The following is a 24,386-nucleotide window of genomic DNA, read 5'->3' on the forward strand; positions in this document are numbered from 1 at the left end:
GTAGTGGTGAGATATGCAAGCGAACGAAACCATGACAAGTATAGGCCCTCTTCACATTGTGACCCCTACCCCCCTACACAAATGTAAGCCTACATGACAAATTCACAACACTAGAGCAAAACACCCAAAAACCAACTGCATATGTAGTGTTTTCTTTTCTTAACTTTATTTCCTATTTTGCACATACTAAAGTACATAAGGAATTGAAAGGAATGCAAGTAATAATATACTGGATGAACAACATATGCTTAAGTAAATACTCACTAAAACGTGTTGTATAATGCAAATTTTGCTTTTACACTTAAGATTTTTCCTTATATTCTTGTAAAAAAATGTAAAAACATAAATTGTACAAAATATGATGCTTTTTCATTGTACTAAAGGGTTCTGTTTTGGCTAAAATGCTTATTTTTAAAGTAATAAGCAAAAGAACTATAAAAATCCTAGTTTTTATGTATTTAAAAAAAATGTTCATATTTGGTGACATAATTTTTGTTGAGAACATCATGTTTGTGTTCATCAACCTCAAAAACATAAAGTAAAAAAAAAAAAACAATTATACCAGAATGTTTAACTTGTATATACAACATTTGATTTTGCTAATAATTAGAGATTCATACTCGTTTTATAGAGAAACAGCATGGTGAAACACACAAGTAAAACAATGTGGGCATTCAAGTATTCATTCAGTGGTAATAAATTCAACTGCAACTATATAATTGGTAATAGGGATACCACTATCCATCATCTTAAACAACAGTGCATGGATGTTGATTGTGTTATTGTTGATGGGTGTGTCTACAAAATTAAACTATTTTGAACGTCAGGTAGTTAGTTTTTAATGAAGTTTGATTCAAATATAAGGATCTACAGACTCACCTGAGACAATTTTATCAAACGTTATTGAAATTATTGATCCATTAACAATTACAAAAATTTAATAAATTACAAAATCATTATGTTTATTGAAACATTACACATTTAGTAATTGATCTAAATAGGAAAAAAGTTATCTGTTACATTGCCTAATGTGGTAAACATACAATAAATTACTCTAGGAATTTAAAAACTTGTAAACGCAATACAAACGCGAAATGCCTAAGTAATTTAACATGTTCACTACGACATGTAACCCATTTGGTACACATGATTATTCACAACTGCCATTATGTACTCGATTAGGTACACACTGGGCTTCCATAAAGCATGTCGTGTGCCCTTTGTGCTACATATTGCTTTGCATTTCCCAATTGTTTTTTATTGTTTACATGTCTTAGTGGTTTGTTAAATTTGATCCCGTGCTTAAATAAATACCCGGTCTGGTCCACGATTGCTTAATTTTTTAGGTAAATTATAGTTTTAGGAACTCACTGGGGTACATGGAGAAATATTGAAAAGTATTTTTTGAAAAATTGTGAAGCCTACATACTTTTTCCGTTATACTTACACGTTCAACATACAAATAACAGTTAAGTTATGGTTTTTTGTTATTACTATTTAAAAATATGACAGCATTTAAAAAAGTGCAGAAATTATCTGTCGTTGTGAACGTTTTGTTTTTATTTCAAATCCTTTGATAGCCATTTAAACTACCACAAAACATTATTTCTATTAACCATTCAAGAAATTTATCCTATAATTTTGTCTTTTTGTCTAGTTTCACATCACCTAACAGACATCTTAGTTGTAGCCAGTGGCCAGTAATACCCTGACTGGGTTTTACACTTTGCAATACATTTTACACTATAAATTTTACAGTTTAAATTGAAATTGGATGTTTTATTTGAAATTAATTGTATAGGATTTTAAATAATATAAACTAATTTAGATTTTCATTAAAAATTGTATTTTTAACAAATTAACAATTCAAGAAAAACATTTTTTTCTCATAAAATAATTATTGAGTATTTTTAAAAACTAAAAAGTATAGTTTTAACTACTATTTAATATATAACTGATGTTTCTTCATCATAAACAAAAGTATTAAAACTTGTTTCTTAAAATATATCAAAATTCTTTTAGATTATATAGTAACATTATAATTATTTAAAGAACAGGCACAGTCAGCTACTTTGAGTTTCTTAGTAACAATAAATTCAAAACTTATCACATTTAGTTCTATTTAGTCCACTTAGTCTTTCAAAATGAGTGTAATAAAATATTAAATAGATAAGAAAATTATTTAAATCTTTGGTCAACCGATGTTGGCATTTTCAAATAAACTATGTTTAATAAACTCAATGTTGACATTACACAAATAATAAAATAATGATGTTGGGAAATGTGTACTATTTACGTTTCCCCCAAAATATTTAGTGCCAAGAAGTTAACTCATGTTGTTGTTTTTGTCAAGAAGATTATTTTTTAATTTAAGCCTTGAAGAATATTTGTCAGGTGCCTCAACATACTTCTAACTTGCTAGGCTGGATACCTTAATCTAAAAATAAATGCACTTAATGACATGAATTGTTTAAATTTGAGTTAATGTATTCATAATTAACTACTGGTCTTTGCTCCGGGTTATAAGTAATGAATTGGATTCAAAATGTTAGGAACCATAATGTTGACAAAGGAATCATTCACTAGATTGCCAGGTTTGAGATTTGATCAGAAAATAAATAATTAATTTTTCATGTTATAAAAAAATCTTTATAGGATGTACAGCATGGTTTGACTTTAGTTTGCAAGTAAGTACTTTTTACGTAAATGTAGTGAGTACATTTTCTCAATACAGAGGAGGTACAAATGGAAAAGTAATTTATAGTTATATGAAAATTATGCCACATAATTGAAGGAATACATCATCATCACTGCGTAACAGTTTAGTTAAAGAATGTAAAAATCTATATTGATACATATAACTAATTTAATTAAGCATAATTTAAACTATTTACAAATCAAACCTTAGATTAAATTTTAAATCATTCATATATTCACAATTGTTTATAATACTACACGGAATTAAATCTATTTTAGTACCTATAGATAACAAAGATTATTTTTACTTTGTATGGTCAGTAATTTTTTGGTTGATTTTCCTAGCAAGTAGTGTAAAAATATAAATAAAAGGTGCTAACATACAATATCTACTTTAAAAATATTAAATTAAAATTTAAAGTTAATCAGTTTTTGTTATCTTTTGTCTTCATTCCTAGAGTCAGTGGAATTCAGATATGACTGACGATAGGAATTGGACTCATCATCAATATAACCTAAATTAACTCCTCCAGAGTCTATTACTTTTCTGCTGTTTTTGCTGTTGTGATTAGAGGAGTTCAGATTATTAACACCTGTAGTATATTTGACTGGAGGGTTACAGTTTTTCACAGCAGAAGAGTTTTCTTTCACATTGTTTTTTATCTTCGAGGTTTTATGAGAAGCATTGTTGATTTCTTCAGCTTCCCTTTGTTTTTCAATTGCAGCAGGTGTTAATTTTGGTCTGATACTGCATCCAAAAGGATTCTAAAACAAGAATTCATAAAAGTGAAGATTTACATTGAAATATAATTATATCTTACTGATCAAGTAATAGTATACATTTTACATGGTAAATTTTGGACACTAACTCTTAACCCTAGAACACTACCGTGCGTAAGTTTTACGTATATGCGTCATGTTTATAGTCACACCTACTCTCCCCCCAACCTTCCGGTTTAAGCTTTGGGCAGTGCTTCTACTGATCAATGGTCGTTTCGTCCTCCGAAGTGTAAGGGTGTGTGTAGTTCTTTTTCTTATCTCAATATTGATTTTTATTTAGGCCGTGCGTCAATTTTACGTAGCGGTAGTATTGCTTGATAAAAAAATACGTATATTTTACGTATAAGTGTGTATAGTAAAAGAAGTAACTAAACCTATTTTAGGTTGTTTTTTGGTAAATAAAAGTCTTGGAGTTAGTAGACAATTTGTAGGCTGTTTGGAAAGGATGAGTTTCTATGGCATTGTAGATATGAAGATAAGGTTAGGAAAACACCATGTATCACACATGCACGCATTACACACCTGCACACACGCTTAAACACACACATCATCACCTTAAGTAAGCACATACGCAAGAAAATACACAAACACAATAACGGGCATGAAAATAAACCTTTAAATAACCTAAAAAACAAAAATAAACATGCTACGTAAAATTTACGTATCGGCAGTAACAAAGGTATATCGAAACACGGTAGTGTTCTAGGGATAAGCGCACATTTTCATGTTTGTTATGTTATCCATGATTTAAAATTATATAGGAATTTAATAGGTGTGTAGATATTGTATTAAATGAAAATAAATTCGTACCGCAGAGTGGATATCATATACAAATTTATTTTGGAAGACAAGTGCTAATATTTTATTTGATATAACATAAAAAATGTGGTAAGACACATTCAATTTTAAACACTAAAATAATAAAAATCAAATAAGGGAGGTAAACATTCTAGAATAATTGTTAGAAAAATAATTGTTATATTTCTATTCTCAAAAACTCATTAATCTTTGGGTAACCGTGCATGACAAGCGTGTCCCAGTTATAACATTATGTGTCAATAGATTAAATCTTCAGTGTCTTGAGTGTTGGAGAGGGGGACACATAGAAAGATGATTTTATATTATTGTTTTAATATTATCATCAGTAAAGTTGAAAATATTGTTTAATGATTTGTTGTAACTATTATAATAAGAACACATATTTTCTAAGAAGCACTAGTTCTGCTCCAACCAGTCTAATCTATCTCAGAATACATAATTTATTATGCCTCCAGTGATATTATTTACAAGCATACAGTGTATAAATGAAGAAACCTTCTGTCTGATTTTTTGCTACGTTTAAATAAACAAATATACTTTCAGTAGAAGAAACTTAAGACTCCCTCAAAATGAGGATTTTGAAAACCCACTCAAAATTATCAAATGTAAACCCCCTTCAAGTGACCCCTCATTGTAAAGAGCCTTAAAAAAAGTATAAAGATGGTGAAAGTTAGAGATCACTATTTCTTCTTGAAAAAAATGGTGACAAGCCTAAGTTCAAACTAAACTTTAAGATCATTAAAATTTTATGTAGTCCTCATTTTGTTATTTATTAGACAAATCAAATCAAAAATATCTTTAATACGTTATCATCAAGATAAGTATAGTGTCATACAATATTACTGAGGAGCAAGTACAATTCTGAGTAATTTTTCAAAAGTCCGGTTGAGTTTGCCAGCTTATGAATAAAGATGCTGTAGAAGGTTGTTTACTTTTAAGAGTTAATAAATGATTAAATTAATGGAGAAGGTTTCTCTCAACTTTTAAGTATCGTAAACGTCAAATAGAATCTTTGTCCTATAGTAATATTAAACATACATACATGTTTGTATTTATGTGCACACTTAAATATGAATGTGTATAAAACAAATTATATAAAATAGACTTTCAAAGGAAAGCTGAAAATTACCCAAGAAATAAAGCAACACATATCTTTAAAAATGTTAATATCACTTGCTGGTTTTTAATACTGTATGTATAAAACAAGTGATATAACTTTCAAAGGAAAACTTTAATTACTCAAACCATAAAGCAATGCAAAACTATAAACATCATTTGCTGGTTTTTAGTTGAAAAAAATCTGTAAATGGCTGTTATTTCAGTAGAATGAAAAAATAACAAAACCTATTGCTACCTGAAATTACTTCTACAATCTATCACTTACGTCTGCATTTTCTTTTTCTGAACCACCTATCCTCTTTACAATGTAGAAGTGGTTGAAGGCATAATAGAGGCATCCAGTGACCAGTGTAACGGCAGAAAATATTTGATATGTTGGTCTTGTACCCACAGCTTTCATTAAATATCCTCCAACTAAGCTGCCTGAACCTTTTGCCTGAAAAAGCATCAAGTTTAAGAACATATTCCAAAAAATAAATATATTGGAAAAAGTATATAACATACCAAATGAATTGCTAGAGTTTAAAAGTTTTTGACTATGCAATAAACTAACAGAAAGTTTATAATTAGTGTGCAATGATTAAAACAAAATGGTTTAACTATTTAAAAGAGTTAATTTATTTTAACAACTCAATTTTTAGTAACTAAGCAATGTACTACTAGCACCCTCGGCTTTGCACTTTATTTTGTATTGAATAACAGGTATGTTGTAGGTGTATTTTTTTGAAATAGCATAATAAATGGTCCTGAAAATAAGTGATGGGCACTGGAAGATATTCCAATCACCTGATCCATTTCAGAATAATTGAACTTTTAAGTTTAAAAAGGAGCCCTGAATTTAGAGAATTAACAGTTTTTATGAGTATCAATGAAATAGAAAACTTTCTGTGCAATATTTAATATCTTAATGAACAGGTCTAATGATTTCAGTAAAACTTGAACTATTTTAGGCCAGAGCAAAGGAATATTGTGCATAGTAATCTTAGTGCAGGCACAGATTTTGACTTATCTTTGACACATCAAAATTTATTTACTGTGATCTGTGTAAACATTGTTTATTATTTTCAGATTGTCAACGTTTATAGTGAGTACATTTTATAAAGAACTAAAAATGTTTTTAATGCCATTTTAGATATCAGCGATTAGGTAAAGTACTCATCTACCTTACAAAATGCCCTAAAAAATAAAATGGTCAGAATTTGGCACTGAAGACTCCCTTTGAAGCAGTTGGCAAGAACTAAGCTAGATGAAAGTTCGCTGGACTGAGCTTTTGGACTAATGTATCAATTCCAGCTCTAAATGTTTTAAGATATTAACAATATTTTTATGTTCATAAAGAAATAAACTTGTAGTATCATTGTTAATGTACTTTTACTTTACATATTTATCAAATATTACATATTGGATCTAAAAGACAATGTTACTATCTAACTTTTACTATAAATTTAAAGATTGATAAAAAACACATCTTAGTTTACTTTTGAGAAGTAGGCTTCTTTGATCTGTGATGTATATATATATATATATATATATATATATATATATATATATATATATATATTCTTCTTCGAGAAACAAGACAAAACCAAGTATGGAACATAACATACTAAGAACAAAGTAAATAACAATAGCCATAAATATAAACTTTTTGATGTGATTTCTTGATTGTGGCAATAAGGCAAACTCATAATTAGCAGCAGAAATATAACTCACTCAAACCAGCAGTGGTCATATACGTGCAACACTTACTAAATCGTGTATATAGGAATGGGTAACTGCTAGCAGTGCATATATAAAAGGGAATATAGTCTAACCATTACTTTAAATCTAAAGACTATTATGAAACCTAAATCAGTTGTCTTTTGACGAAAGTAGGCTTCTCAGAACTCTGAATGTACATATATATGTTTTAGTACGACTTCCTCTGATCCTTGCATCCTACTGATCCTTCCACTGGCCACTGATACTTTACATTAAAACTCATAAAAGAAGTGCTCAAAATAGCCTTGATCCCCAAGTATACAACACTTGAGGAAAAGTGATTTCCACACTCATTGTTTATCTTATCTGTAACATAAACACAGATGAGATAATCTTTGGTGGCTTAGTCCTAGTGTAAGCAATAATTGTGTTTAATGACTGTATTGAGTACACACTTCGATTTTATTAGGATGGCTTATGGAGAATATTGTTTTTGCCATTAATATTTGAATGGGAACTTACCGACACCAAAGTAAATGCCACCAAGGAGCCCCTGAATACTCGAGTCTGTGGTGTTTGTAGACAATTTGGCTGCGTATGTTACTGCCGCAGTTATGGCTAATGATGATGTTATTGATTCCATCGCTTCAAATATGAGGCACATCCAAGGGTTGTAAATGAGAGAATAACCTGTAAAGTAAATGTGTTTGTACTAAAGTAATAATGTTATCAGGTAACAACAACTTTCATCTCTCCAAATTCCACCAGCTAACAACTTTATTTAAGTTATATAATCAAATATTTTGTTTTAAAATAAGGCAACTGTTCAATCACTTTTTGACCTCACTATATTTTCATTGTCAAAAAATGAAACCAACTTGTGATATTTATGTTGTCCAGAGTAAAAATCATAAAAATTTAATCCTAATGGATTACCTCCTTTGTACCAGAAAAAATTAAGCTATTATAATTTTTGACCAGGTTTAACAAATATAGCAAAAGGTCATTTAAATAAAACCACATGATAATATTAATAAGAGCAAAATAATTGAAGAAAAGCTGAAAACTCTAAGAATACGGTGCTTTTTCCATTAAGAAATTTAATAGATTTCAGTGAATATTTTAGAAATAACTGATAGTGAACGTAAAATTTTACAATCTTGTTCTAAATTGTTATGAAGTATTTTGGTGGTGAATGGATATTAACAGATTTAGTGAGTGGAATATTGTATCATATACCAAGTGGTGAAGTGTCTATCATATTGTCCATAACACACTATTATAGCTTGTGTTAGTAAAAGTGTAATGTTTACACTTTGGCTACCAAGCAGCATCACAATACTACACTTTCGAGTCTCCAGCAGTGATTGTGTTAACGTCAGATATTGTTTGTTATAATTACTGTATGATTTACTGAAGTAGGAGAAACATATTTTCACTTGATTAGAACCAGATGTTAATCCAAAGTATATTTACCTAAAAGTCTTATTGCGTAAAATATGAAGCCGATGAAGAGAACATTGGCGTGGCCGATGCGGTCTATGATCGGGCCTGACATGACCAGGAGAGGGAGTCCTGCGATGCCTCCAATTGTGATTGTGATGCCCATAAGTGAGCGTGATGCTCCCAGGTCTTGCAGCAGCCAGAACAGGAAACTCTCTATGTAACCCCACGCAGTCCCTGTAAACCGAATGCTTAGTGTAGTCTATTAGTCAAATAAATACAATATTTATTCTTTCTTGTTTTAACTCTTAACTGCATATAAGATACGTAAACAGTATACTATGCTATATGACACAAAACCACAAGAGACTGTTAATATAATAATAATAATAATATTTTATGGCTGTAAAGATTTTACAAATCATTAAAAAATCATGGTTACAGTAGTTTTCATACCAAATTAATACATAATAAAAATATATCAAAAACAGAAAATGAAATCCAAAACAAACATAACAGGATTTGTTAAAAATTTACGCGAGATAGAAAATAATAACATAATCATTCTCTTACTATATTAGATCAGAGTAGATACAATTACTAATATTTCAACAGTTTTCTAAAAAAAAAAAAACAATATGGCCCTCAACAAAACCAAATATTCGACATGAGATCAACTTTATAGAGCTAGGAAATATATTTATATAATTAAAATGCAAACTCTTAGTATTTTGTAACGTATTCTTAAAAGTCATCAGAATATAATCAAACTTACCTAAAATAAAACAAGTAATAAAAAGTGCAACAATTTCAATCTTCCTTAGAACTGTAAGCACATCTGCAACCACATTTTGAGCAGGTGACTTGAACTCCAGGTTGATTGTGAGCATCAGAAATCCACTTATTATTTTTAAACCAGCGTACAGATAAAATGCAGGCCTACAAAACAGTAAATTATTAAAAAGATGTATAAATATGCGTTTATATTAAAGACAGCCTAAAATACTTCTCTTTATATCTTTAAACATATCATGTTCAAATAGGGTAAAACATTGTAAAAAATATAATAAAATGTAAAAAATATGTTTAAGCATCAGTAGGACTTTAATAAATATATCACTTGTTAAATATTTAACACAGAATGTAACAATCAATATTAATGTACTGTATTATCTCTAGATCTCACAAGTAACTAATTGTTGGCTACAGAAAAAAAATTTTTCAACCTATTAAAATTCAAAGTGAAGTTATTTAATTATTCTACATTAAAACTAAGATTCCGGATTAAATTTTTTTACTGCTAGCCAAAGTGTACAAAATAATGTAATATGTGCTTAGACAAATGAGTTGTGGGATAGCACTTGAGTGCCTTAGAGCATTTCTCAACATTTTTCTTCTGCTAGATATTTTTTGTTATATAAACATGGAATTGATAGCAATGGAAGGATTGATTTCTGCTCCTTTACAAATAACTAATAAAGTAGGTTATTTAAGTTTCTTTGGAAATAATCAAATTGTAATAAGATTTCTGAGCTTTGAACTACTCGAAAATCTTATAATTAGTAAGCGTTTATTGCTCATATTTTACTGTTTTATGAATTTTAATAAATCCAACACTAATTTCAAATACATAGGCTACTAATACTAAAAAAACAATGTCTACATTTGTATATGTAAATGAACACATGACAATTGAGAAAGATGTGAAAATCATAGATAGTGTGCTAAAGTACTGTTTGTTTATGTTCCAATATTACAATGATTTCCAGTAAACCAATGGTGAAATAAAATTATTTTGTAGCCTTTATGTGTTAGTAATAGTTGATTTTAACTCTGGAACTAGTAATATTATTTTCCCAAATGACAGGTGAATATTTCTAGGATTAAAAAATAAACCATTGCCTAACTGTTATTCAGGCTACAACCTTTCTAGAAACATTGTTTTCTTAAAGTTATTAATTTGAAGACAAAAATTAAAATACAAACATTAATACAAATAAGATTTAATAAAAGATTAATACATTTTTTATCTATTAGTGTATTAATAAAACCTTAATACATTTTTTATCTATGGCAACAAATATTAATTAATTATTGTTTTTACACAAAATAATAGACACTTCTAAAACCATTTTTATTTATAAAGGATGCGTATTACAGTTTACAAAACATTTCAAATTTTAACATTGTTGTTCATAATTTTGTGGTAAAAAATATTACATAATTATAGAGTGTTTTACGTCTTAATAAAAAATGATGGATCTTTTATCATTCAATGACTAGTTTTTGTTCAAAGAAGACAATATTAAGTTCCTGCAAGATTTTTTTATTACATTTTTAATACGTTGAGAATGTGACTGTTTGGTTCTACAAAATTACTACATTTACAATTTTTATAGTAAGAAATTGCAATCATATTTTTTTCCCAATTGAAATATATACAATATACTGTATTTAAGCAGTTGCTATAATACAATAGTAAATTGTAAGTGTCACTAATTATTGTATACTATCAATTCTAAAACTATTAAAATATTTATAGTAAATAACATTTTAAAATTAACGTAAAATAAAACAGATACAAAACTAAAAACCTAATTTGAACCTTTGTAGGATATATCCAGAGATCCACATTATTATTATATATTAACATTATTTTTTAAATATTTATTATGTTATTTCTATTATTGTACAAGTAATTTTTTTGAAATACATAATCCTCATCATTTTTACTAATATTGAAATAATTTTGAGCTCATCCAAATAGTACCCAACTACATTCTCAGAACTTTTTAAAATTGTAATTTTTAACTTGTTTAAATTTTGTTATGAATCAATTATTCTGTTTAAAGTAACATTTATCATTTGTATACTGTTACGGATTCCAGTTCAATATGATCAAATAAATTACGTGTCAGTATCTCAAGTTCTAATTTTTTAAATTTTCATTTAGTAACCAATCTGACATTGTAAATAAAAAAGTATAATTTCTAGCAAAACAGACTGCTAAAACTTAAATATTGATTTCTGTAAGTTTTTTACACACATGCAATTTTCATTAAGTGACTCACCTAAAATCTGTGTATCCTTTATTTTCACTCGCATAATCAATCAACATTCCAGAAAGTGGGGAACTGATCATGCCTCCAATCGCAGCGTAAATTCTCTGTAAACCGTAATCTCCCTTGTGTTCCCGCAGCATTGCAATCACAGCTCCTGTCAGTACATTGAAACACTGTTATCATTGTTGAAGATTGAGTTGAACTTATAAACTCCTGCTAACATGTGTCTAATGAGTAATTAGTACTGAAGTATTAATATTATAATAATAAACAATAGACAATATTCTTTATTACATCTTCACAAAGAATAGTACAGGCATGAGAAAAAACAAAATTACAGGTTGTTAAGGTTATATAGTACAATTATTTAAAAATTAAATTTCGGTGTAGTAGGGTCGTTCTTGAAGCCACATTGTAAGTTTGTTCTTGAAATGTTCAGGTGTTTCATTTCTCAGAAATCAAATCAAATCATAATTTATTTCCCAAAAATATTTACATGCTAGCACATTTACTATCAAATCTATATTATCTTGTTACTATAATATTTAAATGTGTACTTAAAAAACATTAAAACATGAAAATATTACACTCATCAAATTAAAGTGGCCTAGGAAATGAGCCTACATGGGCAGAAAGCCTGTGCGTAGGCTCGAGTTTGCTTTCCTGGAGATTGTGGACGAATTGAATCGGGTGATTAATTATCATATAACATCAACACAAAACACACACTCACAACACACCCACACACACACACACACACACACAACACGCGCGCGCGCGCGCGCGCCAAAAAAAACCGTATTTACGTATTACGTATTGAAATTTATCAGCGTACATACTACCAATAGTTTAAAGGAAAAGATTTACTGAGATGAAAAACAATTAAGGAATGGTGTATTTTCAAGATAAAAAGGTCAACACGCAGAACAACCTAACCTATTACTAGCAGATTTCTTGCCGAAATTGTTATGAAATAAAAAATAAATGTATAAAATAGGAAAAAACCATAGAGGCATCAGTGCTGTTGAAGTGGCATTTAAGAGGAGGGAGGCAGGGTCAAAAGTCAGGTCCGTCTGTAGTCAGCCCGTGATAATTGCCTCGGCCTCTTCTGCGCTGATAGCATACAGCCATTCATTCGAGCGTTTCTTGCATGTATATATCGACGGTGAGTTGAATATTTGGTTGTCAGGAAAGTATTTTACAGATATTTCTATACAGAATATGGGATATATAAAGAGAATTTGTAGATGAGAAGGATTTACTGATTTGCATAGATGAGACACCAATATTCCGTGAGTATCGTGTGTTATGAGAATGCGAAGTTGTAGAGAGAATTGTATAATAAAAATGTTTTATAAATATGAACGAGGAGTGTTTTAATGAATATTTTTCGAATTGATAGAATGGCAGTTTCTTGATATAAAGTGTCAGTAGGATATCTCCTAGATTTTTTGAAACCGGCTTTTAAGATTGCCTTCTGAACCACTTGCAGAGGTTGCAAAAGAGTTTTATTACGCTCCACCCCAGGCTATTATTCCCAAACGAGAACAACGATTTGGGCATAGGCGAAATAAGCAAGTTTAATTTCTTTTTCATTTAAAAATTTCACTTAATTGTTTAAACGCAAATATATATTTCCTTGCTCTCTTTTTTACATATTCAACATGTACAGACCATTTTAAGCGCTTATCAAAGAATACAACCCAAATATTTATAAGACGATACATTTTCAATAGTTTTCACAAGAACAAAGTTCATTGTTGTAACTGCCACAATTATGTACCACGAGGTCGCCGAGGGCATAGTCTGTGGTCTCCCGGAGAGAGATGGGCATAAACTTAGTCTTTGATGTATTTAATGAAAGGATATTTTGGTCAAACCATTTTTTTTAAGACCATGAGGTCATGTAGAGCGTTAGAACGGGCATCAACCCAGTCGCTAACCTTTTATTAAAATTAAGCTATCATCTGCAAATAAAACAGGATTGCCATTTAAGTTCAATTTAGAGATATTGTTAATATAAATCAAAAACAGAATTGGGCCCAGCGTACTGCCCTGAACCACCCCGTAGTTCCCACCGGAAGCGCATCACTCTCGGTCCCACAGACAGACACGGTCTGCAGCCTACTTGTGAGGTAGGTCGAGAACCATGAAAGTGCATTAACCCCCGAACTCCAGTGGCCTCCAATTTAAGGAGCAACCTATTTCTATCAATGCTATCAAAGGCCTTCCTCAAATCAAGAAATATTAAAATAATGCGCAGGTTTCTTAGATATAGCATCATTGATTTGTCTGTTGACATCAAAAAGAGCATCAGAAATGTTCCTATCCTTTTCTGAAACCCATACTGACACTCACACAAGATTTGGTTGTTAGAAAGATAGGCAACTAATTGTTCTTTAATTATACGCTCAAGGATCTTGGAGAATACACTCAAAAAGGCTGATGGGGCGGAAATTATTTTTATCTAAGAAACTATCTCCTTTTATGCAGTGGAATGACCTTAGCGATTTTAAAGATATCCGGGAAAATACCGGAAGAAATACTTAGATTTATTAAGTGCTGAAGGGGCTTAGAGAAGACATAAACATTGTCCTTTAAACACGTCAGCCGAGACACCATCACGTCCGGGGGCGGATCCCCCACGCAGTCCAGTCACGTGCCGTATTACATCAAGTTCAGTAACAGTGGTCAATGTGAACACGGGTGTTCTGTCTGTAATCCGCATCACTCAAAACTGGGTCCCCACTCGAGTCGATGGCACTAGCCAGACTGTGTCCAACCGCGGAGAAAAAGGAATTAAAATCATTAGCTACTTTTTTACACAAACCGTGAGCTATATTACGGAGTATCTGGTAACATTTTTTGGATCGGAAAGGAAATCTCTCTTCTTAATTTTACCTGCGAGCTCATTTACGATAGACCAGAACATTTTGGGATTGTTTTGATAATTTTCAAGTTTAGTTCTGTAATATTGCTTTTTTAGATTGTTTAAGAGATTTGCTTAAATTGTGTCTTAATGTACGAAAAGATTGATAGAGATCATGATTAAAAGGTTGTTTTTTTAATTTTTTACTTACTTTTGTCTCTAATGCGAATTAATTTGACCAAATCGGATGTAATCCAAGGTTTTAATTTTTTTGAGCGTGTGGAATAGTTAATTACAGGTTTTGACGAAGCTTTAATAAGATGAGATATTGTATTTTCAAATTTTTTTAGCGCATGTTGTGATATCCTGGCAACTCAAAAACAGGTTCCCAGCTCAAGTGAGCGAGATTACGGCCGAGCAGATGCTTATCAGTGTAGTATTGTGTAGTGAATTCGTCAGTAGGGTTGTCATTGTGAGGCGATGTGGGCAGTGGCAGTGATAGTCAGGCCAGTACTGTAGTGGTCACTCACGCCAGTCCTGGAGCACAGCTGATTGTACATTGTTCATGTCATAGTAACGTAAAAATATGTGATCCAGACATGACGAGCATTATTAGTAACTCTAGTTGGTTTATCTATACATTGGACAAATCCCGATCCCAGTAAGCAGTTTAAGTATCTGTCACATGTTGGAGTATTTTTAAGTAAATCGATGTTGATGTCACCCTAGAATTATTCCCATCTTGCTCTTATCTAAGCGATTACAATAATTTTCTAGTTCAGATAAGAAAAAATTCCAAGTCACTGTCAAAGGTACGATAATAGGGCAAGTATGTAAAAGGTTTTGTTGCAGTAATTAAATTCTAAGTTAATGCCGTAAACGTCCCCAAGTGTTACTTGTGAGGTAGTAGCTGATAAACGTTTGTTGAAGTAAATGATAACACCGTCATTTCTGTTACGTTGTTTGTTAGTCCAGTACAATGTCAAACCCCTCCAAAACCTCCCCCCCCCTCCTCACCCTCTCTCAACCAACATTCAGTCAGAACAACTATGTCCAAGTGTGGAATATCATTCAGATATACTAAAAGTTCATTAAAATTTTTACAATAACTCCGGATATTACAATGAAATATTTTTAGGCTGTCATAACATTCCTGATTAAGAAAAAAAATTACTAATTTGTTGTATATTATACAATTCTAAACAATGGTTTTAAATTTAAAGTGTCGTCATCTTCCCCATTCATGAGCAGGACCCTCGGCACAGACCACCCGCCCAGTTGAGGACTCATCAACCTTTACAGAGTATTATACATAAAATAATAAAGAGATATTATAACAGTAATGGATAGTTATGATATGAATGTGCGATCAATAAAATAGTTGTGAGGTTACAAATCGCACAAGATTCTTAAATTAAAAAGTATAATTAAACTTAAATTGTATGACTAAAATTGAAGTATAATTAACATCTTGTATATTAAATTGTTAACAATCTATTCAGGTAGGCACAGAAATTAATTTTACTACAACTAGATAACAATGATTATTTAACTGTGTAGATATTTAATAGGCTAGAACAAAGTACAGGAACTCCTTAAACAATGTTTATAATATTATTTTAAAAGTATTTCATGATAGATGATTACATTTTGTACTTAAAAATTCAAATAATATAACTGATTTGATTACTACTGTTGTGAAAAAAGCTATTTTATACATTTCAAGGAAACAACACGTATTAACTGAGCAAACTTTATAATTTCCTATTGAAAAAGGAGAAATATGCAAATACAATACCCACACACACACACACACAAAACATACATTATTTATAGTAATTGATTTTGTATGTATTATATGTCTATTTTTTATCTATGCATAGAAAACCAAACAAAAATTAGACTTATCTCGATAAAATTAAAAAAATAAGAAGCCTTCCTTTACATATATATGTAATTGACACCCATATGCGCATACACTCGTGCACACATACATACATTCACATGCACACACATACGCTTACATACACATACAGATACACACATATTTTACAATTAAGTATAACTAAACATAGATTATAGCTGAAGTTGCTTCACTACTTCAGCTATTATAAACGCAAATTTACATTGGAAGAAAAAGAAAATACTTATTAAATAAAATGATTAATTGTATAATTCAAGCTTTTTTTTTTTTAAAAAAAAAAAAAAAAAGAATATGTGAATATATCGTTAGAATAATTAATTAATGTGTATATTATGTTGACATGCCATTTCTGTACAGTATTTCTGTCCAAATACACGTCATAAATATAAAATTAACCATTTAGAATTTATTAAAATATAAATTAGCTGTTAATAATGGAAAACAATTCAGACTTCTGCTGATCTCGATAAAATAAACTAAAATAATATCCTACCTGTGTGCCATATGAATAAATATATTTAACAAACTAAAAACGGTTGACTAAAATTGATATTAATACAATTTGTTAAATTAAAGTAAGGATTTCAAATAACAAGCTGCTAAATACAAAGCGAACAATACAGTGTAATATAAGAATGTTATTTGATGAATGTGATAAAATAATATATCTTAAAATTATGCAGACACGTATTTTATGTTAGTAGTATAAGTGTTACTATTGTACCCAAATAAATAATTAAAATATAACAAAACATTCCTCTGATCGACTTAATTCAATAAACTGTAAGTAATACATTAATCAGTGTACCTTATGCCGGAATAGTGTTAGTTCACTTATCAAATTTGTCAAGGGTCAGCAAGCGCAGTAACTCGTTCGGTCTCAGCCACACCTTGACAAGGATCTTCCCGTTGAAGAAACCGGCGAAGCTAATCTTCTTCTCTCGCTGTAGTCTCCGTGCTCGCCCGAGAATTGCCTTGTTATGTGCAGTTAAATGTTCGTTGATGAACACTGGGCTGTTGGTCAGCGCCGGGTCGATGCCAGAAGCGTTCAGGTTCCTCATCCTTCTTGCAGCCGTCAACCATTCTTCCCTGATCTTCCTAGAGACGAACTGCGCGATTATCGGCGGATAGACAATGCTTTTTAGAGTACAGGCGCAGCCGGTGGGCAATAGAGAAGTCTTCTCTCTTGAATGGGACATTAATGGCGAGAGCGATCTTTTTGTAGGCAATAATATATATCTTCCCCGTGTGTACCTGGTATCCCGATAATCTCTATGTTGGCTGAGCGGGAATGCTGCTCGATGTCTTGCAGCTGAAGGTGTAAAATCTCGAACCTCCTCCTTTAATTTTCTGTTCGTTTTTTCAAGGTCGTCACAGCGATCTTCCATCTTCTGGTGAGAGTTCTGTAGCTCAGTCACACTGCACTGCAAGTTTTTTCAGTTCAGCCGATAAACAGTTAACAGATTCTAAAACAGTTTTGATTTTATCATCTGTGTTTTTATTAATGTCTTTTTTTGAGAGACTGAAGGAGATCGGACATGTATTTCTTTATATCCATTTCTTCGTTGCTACGAACAGAGGACAAAGAGGCGTTTTCTTCAAAACACGTGTCACACTTCCAAGACTTATGTTTGCCTTTCGTGAAATTTTTGCGACGAACCAGCACGCGAACACGCGGGTGAAATGAAACGTTTGCACTCAACGCACTTAGCTATTACGTCATTAGCAAGAAAAACGCTTTCACACTTGTCACACCTTTCCGACATTGTGATAAAAAAGGTTTATGAACACAAAAATATGAAAGATAAATTATTAGCGACAGGTATAACCTCAACTAGGCAGGCCGAATCGTGAAATCAGATAAGAACGGGACGTTGTAGATAAGCGGTCCCGGACTCATCGGCGATTAGATAGCAACTGCAGGTTTGCGATTAGAAGCTCAGGCAGGTGGTTGAACTACATTGCTCCTTTGTACTAGGGCTTCTTAATAAAAAGAGTCAGGTGGTGGGGTGGGAGGGCAAAGTTTGAAGCATGTCTGGTGTTGTATAGGTTATATATCTTGAAGTATTAGCTGTTGTGTGGTTATTGCATGCAGGATAGTTTCACAAATATAATGTGAGACTACTATAATGATTTTGAGTTGCTTGAAAGATTCTCCGTAACTTCCCCAGTGGTGTAGTCCTGCTAGGCATCCATTGCTCTTGTTTGTTGTAGTAAGGTCCGCTCTAGGTTGGTGTTGGAAGTGCCTCCCCATGCCACTATGTCATATCGTAGGTGGGATTAAAAAAGTGCAAAATAGGCAACTTTGGTTATGTCCAAGCCAATTACCTGTAATATTCTTTGAATAACATAAGTTCCTAAGGAAATTTTCTTGGAAAGCTGATCAATATGCAGTTTTCATGTCAGTTCTGAGTCATTTATGATTCCTTATTATTGTTGATTCCTATCCAATTGAAAGCATAGCATACAATTTAAAACCGCTCTAAACAATAGATTCTCTATTCTCATCAACACACTGAACTTCAAATCATGGATGCTTGTAAGTGAATGTGGTGCAAAAAAGTAATAAAGGTACTGGAACTAGGAATAATAAAAGAACTAGAAATATTGACTGTTGTCTTAATTCTCATAATGGAAACCATCTTACATACCTACCAAGAAAGGCAACAACCATGGCCTTTGCACTAGATGAGCAACTGGCTTAAATATTGTACCCAAAAAAACATCCCTCTTCACCAAGAAACCTTTAGGAGAAAGACTATTCAATATACTCTCAGCAGAGATGGAGACTGATTGTGAAAATCTGCTTGTTTCCAGATTTCAATCTGAAATTTTGTTGACTTAAAAACCAAATTTGTGATTTATCATGCTATGTTTCCTTTAGTCATGCAATATGGCATTAAACTCTGGAAATTAAAAGAATGTATATTATGTAAACTGTGACAATAAAGAATTTGAATTTAGTCCAAAGACGTTGAAGAGGAAACTGAAGATCTTGTTATTGGAGGATACAGCCTTAAAGAATACACAACAAGAATAAAGGACCAAGAAGAAACCACTGAATTCATGATTATTTGCCATCTAACAACACAAGTATTCTTAGACTTATATTTACTATGTATTTTGCAAGACTAAAAACTGTTTTGGAACTTTTTATAAACTTATTTCTTCTTTCACCATTTATGCCTGTACTGTATTTTATGTATATGAATAAAGTTGTTGTATCGTATCTCATCTCGAAAAACATTTTCTAGCCAATCCAGGCAGAGATTGTAATAAACCATATTTTATAAATGTAAGAATATTAATTAATTTTAGATTAGATTTCTTTCGATACTCATGTGATTCGTAATTGTTATGGTGGATGAATTACAATTTTTATCAAATACTATAGTCAGTAGTGCTGTAGCCTTGTTAAAATATGTTGTATTCTGTCACAACAAAAAATTATAATAAATCTGCTGATTTGTAAGAATTTAAATAACTCATCAAAAGTACTTTATAGAGGCCTTACTTTTGTTTAGTTAAAATAGATTCTCTTGAATATAAAATAAAAGGTACTTTTTCACTTTACATTGAGATAAATTAATACAGACTTCAATTGTAAAAAATGTAGATAACCCAAATACTTAAACATGTTTTATTTATATGACTATACCATATTAATAATAGTATCTTTATTGTATTTTTTCACAATTTTAGATGTATTGCAATCGTCAAATAACATGAAACTAAAAAGAACCCAAATCTACATATACATACAACCAAACGTACACTGCATATATTTACGTCTACAAAAGTCACACTACCTCAAAAGTTCAGCATCTTTCAAAAATCCCAGCAGATCATCATGAACTCATCAACTGAATAAAATACTTTAGACACCAAAAGGCATTTGAAACAAGTCAAACTAAATTTGATTGTTTGAATTTTTTATCCTTTCAGGAGCCTGTTGATTAGATTGATACCAACTTCTTGTTGTGATAATGACAGCCTGTGATGCTGAGCTTAGAATGTTGTCTCTGCCTCTGGATTCATAATGGTGAATGTTCCTGCTGCGAACCAAATTACATCTAGATCGGCAGTATAGGGACACTTCAAAATCATAGAGACAGTGCAGAGTCAGTAACCACAGCTTGAAAGATTCTGCATGACTGTATAGGTTACCTTGCCAATGATTCTCACAGCTTTTTCTGAAGCCTGAAAGCAAGCTACATTTTGCTTTTGGCACAACTTCCTCAAAGTCCCACTCCATACACAAAGTGTGGAGGTATTAGGACTAGTAGGCAATTTTTAAGACTTTTAGGGAACAGAATTTTGCTAGGTGATACAGGGCATATAAGCCGGAGATAATCCCATCCTATCACAGACATTATCAATATGATCATTCCAGGTCAGTCTTTTGTCAAGGAACATCCCAAGAAACTCTGTGGATTCTATTTCTTCCAGTCATAATCCATAAATAAATACTGCAGGCAGTATATAGTCATGCGGTAGAAGGTAGAAATTGACAACATTAGAATTCACCTGATTTGTTTTCAGATTATGAATTCAAATCCATGAAAGATGAGATTTCAAGATCTTGTGTTCACTTTCTTTTAAAACAGAGAGTTGTGATCAACCAAAACCTTGTTGATTATACATGTTGTAATTTGTAAAAAAACCACATCTAAATTTATCTACCTGCATTAATGAATTTTGTATAGCCATTATTGTGTACAACCTCTATCAATGATATAACCTTCTGGGAACCCATGATCCTCTTGGAAAATTTAATTATATCTTGATTTTGAATTAAATGACAGAAACATATTTGCTAATTACATGTAATACTGTATTATTTGTCTTACTTGGGCTGATGTAAGTGAAACTGTAGGCAACATAACTACAGTAACTATTGCAATTAATTTTAATTTTAATTAACTATACAATCCTATGTGTTAATATTTACTAACTAATCAATAAACTACCTTCAAACATGGCAAAAGCAGTTCCACTAATCATTCCAACAAACACTCGCACAGTGAGGTAAGTCCAGAATGTCAGTGATACATCGTACTCCACAGTCTGGCCCAGGTTAGAACAGAGACTGGCGCGAGGCACTGTAGCAATACATGATGCTTTGCAGTCCGTCAAGTGCAGAACTGAGTCCGTCTCTAGGCTGTTCTCAGGGTTCAGCAGAGGCACTAGCACTGACAATTCATCTGTTGAGTTCTACAATCAGTGTCAAGTTAATCAACTAATAAAATATTCTTGGTCAAGAATTCAGATTGGACTTTATACAAAGTATATATTTTTAAATGGCAACTCTGAAGTACAGTATTAAACTTTAACAAAATCAAATTAAATCACTGAATAAGTCTTAACTGTTTGTATTTGGTAATCACTTAATGCAAACAAAACTTTTGACAATTTTAATGGATGTTAAAATAAAAAAAAAACTGATTGTTACGTGCATTATTTATCAAATATTATGAACTGATATAGTTGTCCAGATTCTATTTTAATTCAATTTTTTATGTAATAAAAGGATGTATTCACAATAATATATGTATAGTAACATAATTTATCAGAGAGATTTTGATGTTTAAATAAATAATTTACTTTTTATATGCTGTACAAATCCATTAATATACAATAACTACTCTATTATAATATAATGCATAATAATAGTATATAATATTAATGCATATTTATAATATTATAAAATATTATGATATAATGCAGTGACACATGCTCCCCACTCCTACTTTTCATTACATAGCTGATCTGAGCTGACTTATTGTTGGAGACAGCTAGTGAAAAATTTTCAATTGTATTAGAACAAGCTAAATCAGACAAAACCACCATAACTGTTGTGGCACTACAGTACAAAGTATAGTATGTTTATTTTTATTCTTCACTTCTTATGAATGTCCTTAATCCAAAATAGACATATAGAGTCTTTCAATGTCATTTAGATTCTTTTCTTGTTACACATTAATTGTACAGTTGTTTCCCCTGGCAAACCTAATAAAAAAGTTCTGTATTCATATCATGCATATGAGTGCATTGTAATATTTATTCAAATACTAAAATATACTTTTTGACAACAATTTTCATACATTTTTCTTAGCTGTGTAAACAGAGGTGGAAAATTCATGCAATAAACACATTAGTCTATTGATTAAATTCTTTAAATTTTATTTAAAAATATTCTTAAATTTCATTTTTTTGTATATATTAAAAATGTTTTCTTATATCATCTTTAGTTTAATTATAAAACTGTAATATTTCTGATAATCTAAGATAAATTAACCTTTATTGTATGATATTGTTTTTTTTTTTTTTTTTTTTTTTGTAATGAGATAAATTAGTCTTCATTTTAGAAATTATGTTTTCCATAAACTGTATGTATTTTAAGGTGTATAAAATGTTCTTTAGTTGATTTTTCACAATTTAGTTTAGGTACAGTCCTTATTGCCTTTTTTAGTTAATGTAACATTCTATCCAAATATATTTTCTTTGTTGCTCCAAAAAAAGCTATGACACCAAAACACTGACATGAAAATTAATGTAAGAAAAATAAGTATACCTCATTTTTTTACTCCACATTAAGGACATCTTCTTAAGAGCATAGATTTCAATTTCAGGGTTAATTATTGTTAAAATTCTATCTAAGTGCCCATCTCAAATTAAATTTAGACTAAATGTGAAACCTAGAAAGCCTGTTCTTCTTTTCTTCTTAATTAACTGTAACTCCAAACATCATGATTAAAGTTTCAATATTTTTGTTTTCTGCTATTCTAAATTAATAAATGTAATGTTTTGTGTGTTCATGTTTGATGCAGCTTCTAATGTAATAATTGATATTTTCCTGTTTCACAAAAGAGTGTACTTCAGTTTGTTCTAATGTGTTTGGCGTTACTTTTAGATTTGATCATTAGTTTATAAAGTTGACTGATGGTCTTGTAGGTCATATTATTATAATTCTCAGATATGTCATAAAGAGCTAGGGTCCTATTATTAATCTCTATGGAACACCATATTCTACGGTTTACAGATCTGTAAAGATACTAATAAAATTAGTTTGTCAAAAAGGAAGTTAAATGTTTTATTTTTAAATGTTTTTGGAAGTTTATGTTGTTATTGACATAGGTGATATAGTTACAGGTGTATCTCACAGAATGCTATACAATCATCAACAAGGTAGTGGTGAAACCAACCTATTTGTCACTCCATTGTATGGAGATACGGTGCAGTTGTTTTTTTGTGTAATATAAATTAGGTAAATAAAAAAAGCCATGCATAATGTTAATTTAACAAATTTTACTTAAAATTCAATCATGCAGGACGTTTGGTTTTACAACTATAAGATCATGTACTTACATCCAAACTGCACTGAGCATTTACAAATTCTTGGAGGATTTGCAACTCCTGAGGAGTGTCTGCTACATCTATATCTGTCACATACAAAGTCCTCATGTTTGCCGGGTTAGAACTAGGAGCCGACTTCACTTTTACATCCAGGATACCTCGATTTATTTTAACAGCTGATGGTGAAATCATGTCTGTAGATTGTTGAATGATACAAGAGAATATATCTGTGAGATTATCAACACTATCAATAGAGCACACCAAGTCTAACAGGCCACTGGTTGGAAAGAAAAAAGTGGAATCTGTTAGTTTCCTCACAGAAGTTTGATAATGAGCTTTATTTTTCATTAGCCTATGGTTTCTTTTGTCTTCATCCTCTGGTCTTGGAGCCCGAAACAAAGGCAAATCTTCAGCATGGAGATTGTACATGACTTGATCTGTTGTATCAGTTATTGTGTCTTTGATCAAAATCGTATAGTTTCTTGTCCTCAGTATAGTCGTTGATTCTGCTTCTAATGTTTTGGGACCTTTCACATTCTGCAACATAACATGTAAACACATTATCTTTTCATTGTTTGTTTGTGTATCAGAGAAATGTTTGTAAGATAGCTGATAG

At 31.0% G+C, this 24,386-nt stretch overlaps 1 protein-coding gene across 1 annotated transcript in view; it reads right to left on the reverse strand.

Annotated features, from left to right (window-relative positions):
* Positions 1-3,268: 3,268 nt before the first annotated feature.
* LOC124362668 overlaps positions 3,269-24,386 on the reverse strand; it is a 72,505-nt gene continuing 51,387 nt past the window's right edge. Inside the window, exons 6-13 of the mRNA XM_046817367.1 lie at positions 23,783-24,307; positions 21,385-21,628; positions 11,631-11,775; positions 9,335-9,498; positions 8,593-8,796; positions 7,639-7,806; positions 5,681-5,851; positions 3,269-3,462 (exon numbers count right to left, since the gene is read on the reverse strand). Coding sequence (XP_046673323.1) covers positions 3,413-3,462; positions 5,681-5,851; positions 7,639-7,806; positions 8,593-8,796; positions 9,335-9,498; positions 11,631-11,775; positions 21,385-21,628; positions 23,783-24,307 — 1,671 coding nt within the window. The 3' untranslated portion in view covers positions 3,269-3,412. The remainder of the gene's footprint in view (positions 3,463-5,680; positions 5,852-7,638; positions 7,807-8,592; positions 8,797-9,334; positions 9,499-11,630; positions 11,776-21,384; positions 21,629-23,782; positions 24,308-24,386) is intronic.

Source organism: Homalodisca vitripennis, chromosome 5, assembly GCF_021130785.1.
Source record: "Homalodisca vitripennis isolate AUS2020 chromosome 5, UT_GWSS_2.1, whole genome shotgun sequence".
Taxonomy (NCBI): Eukaryota; Metazoa; Arthropoda; class Insecta; order Hemiptera; family Cicadellidae; genus Homalodisca; species Homalodisca vitripennis.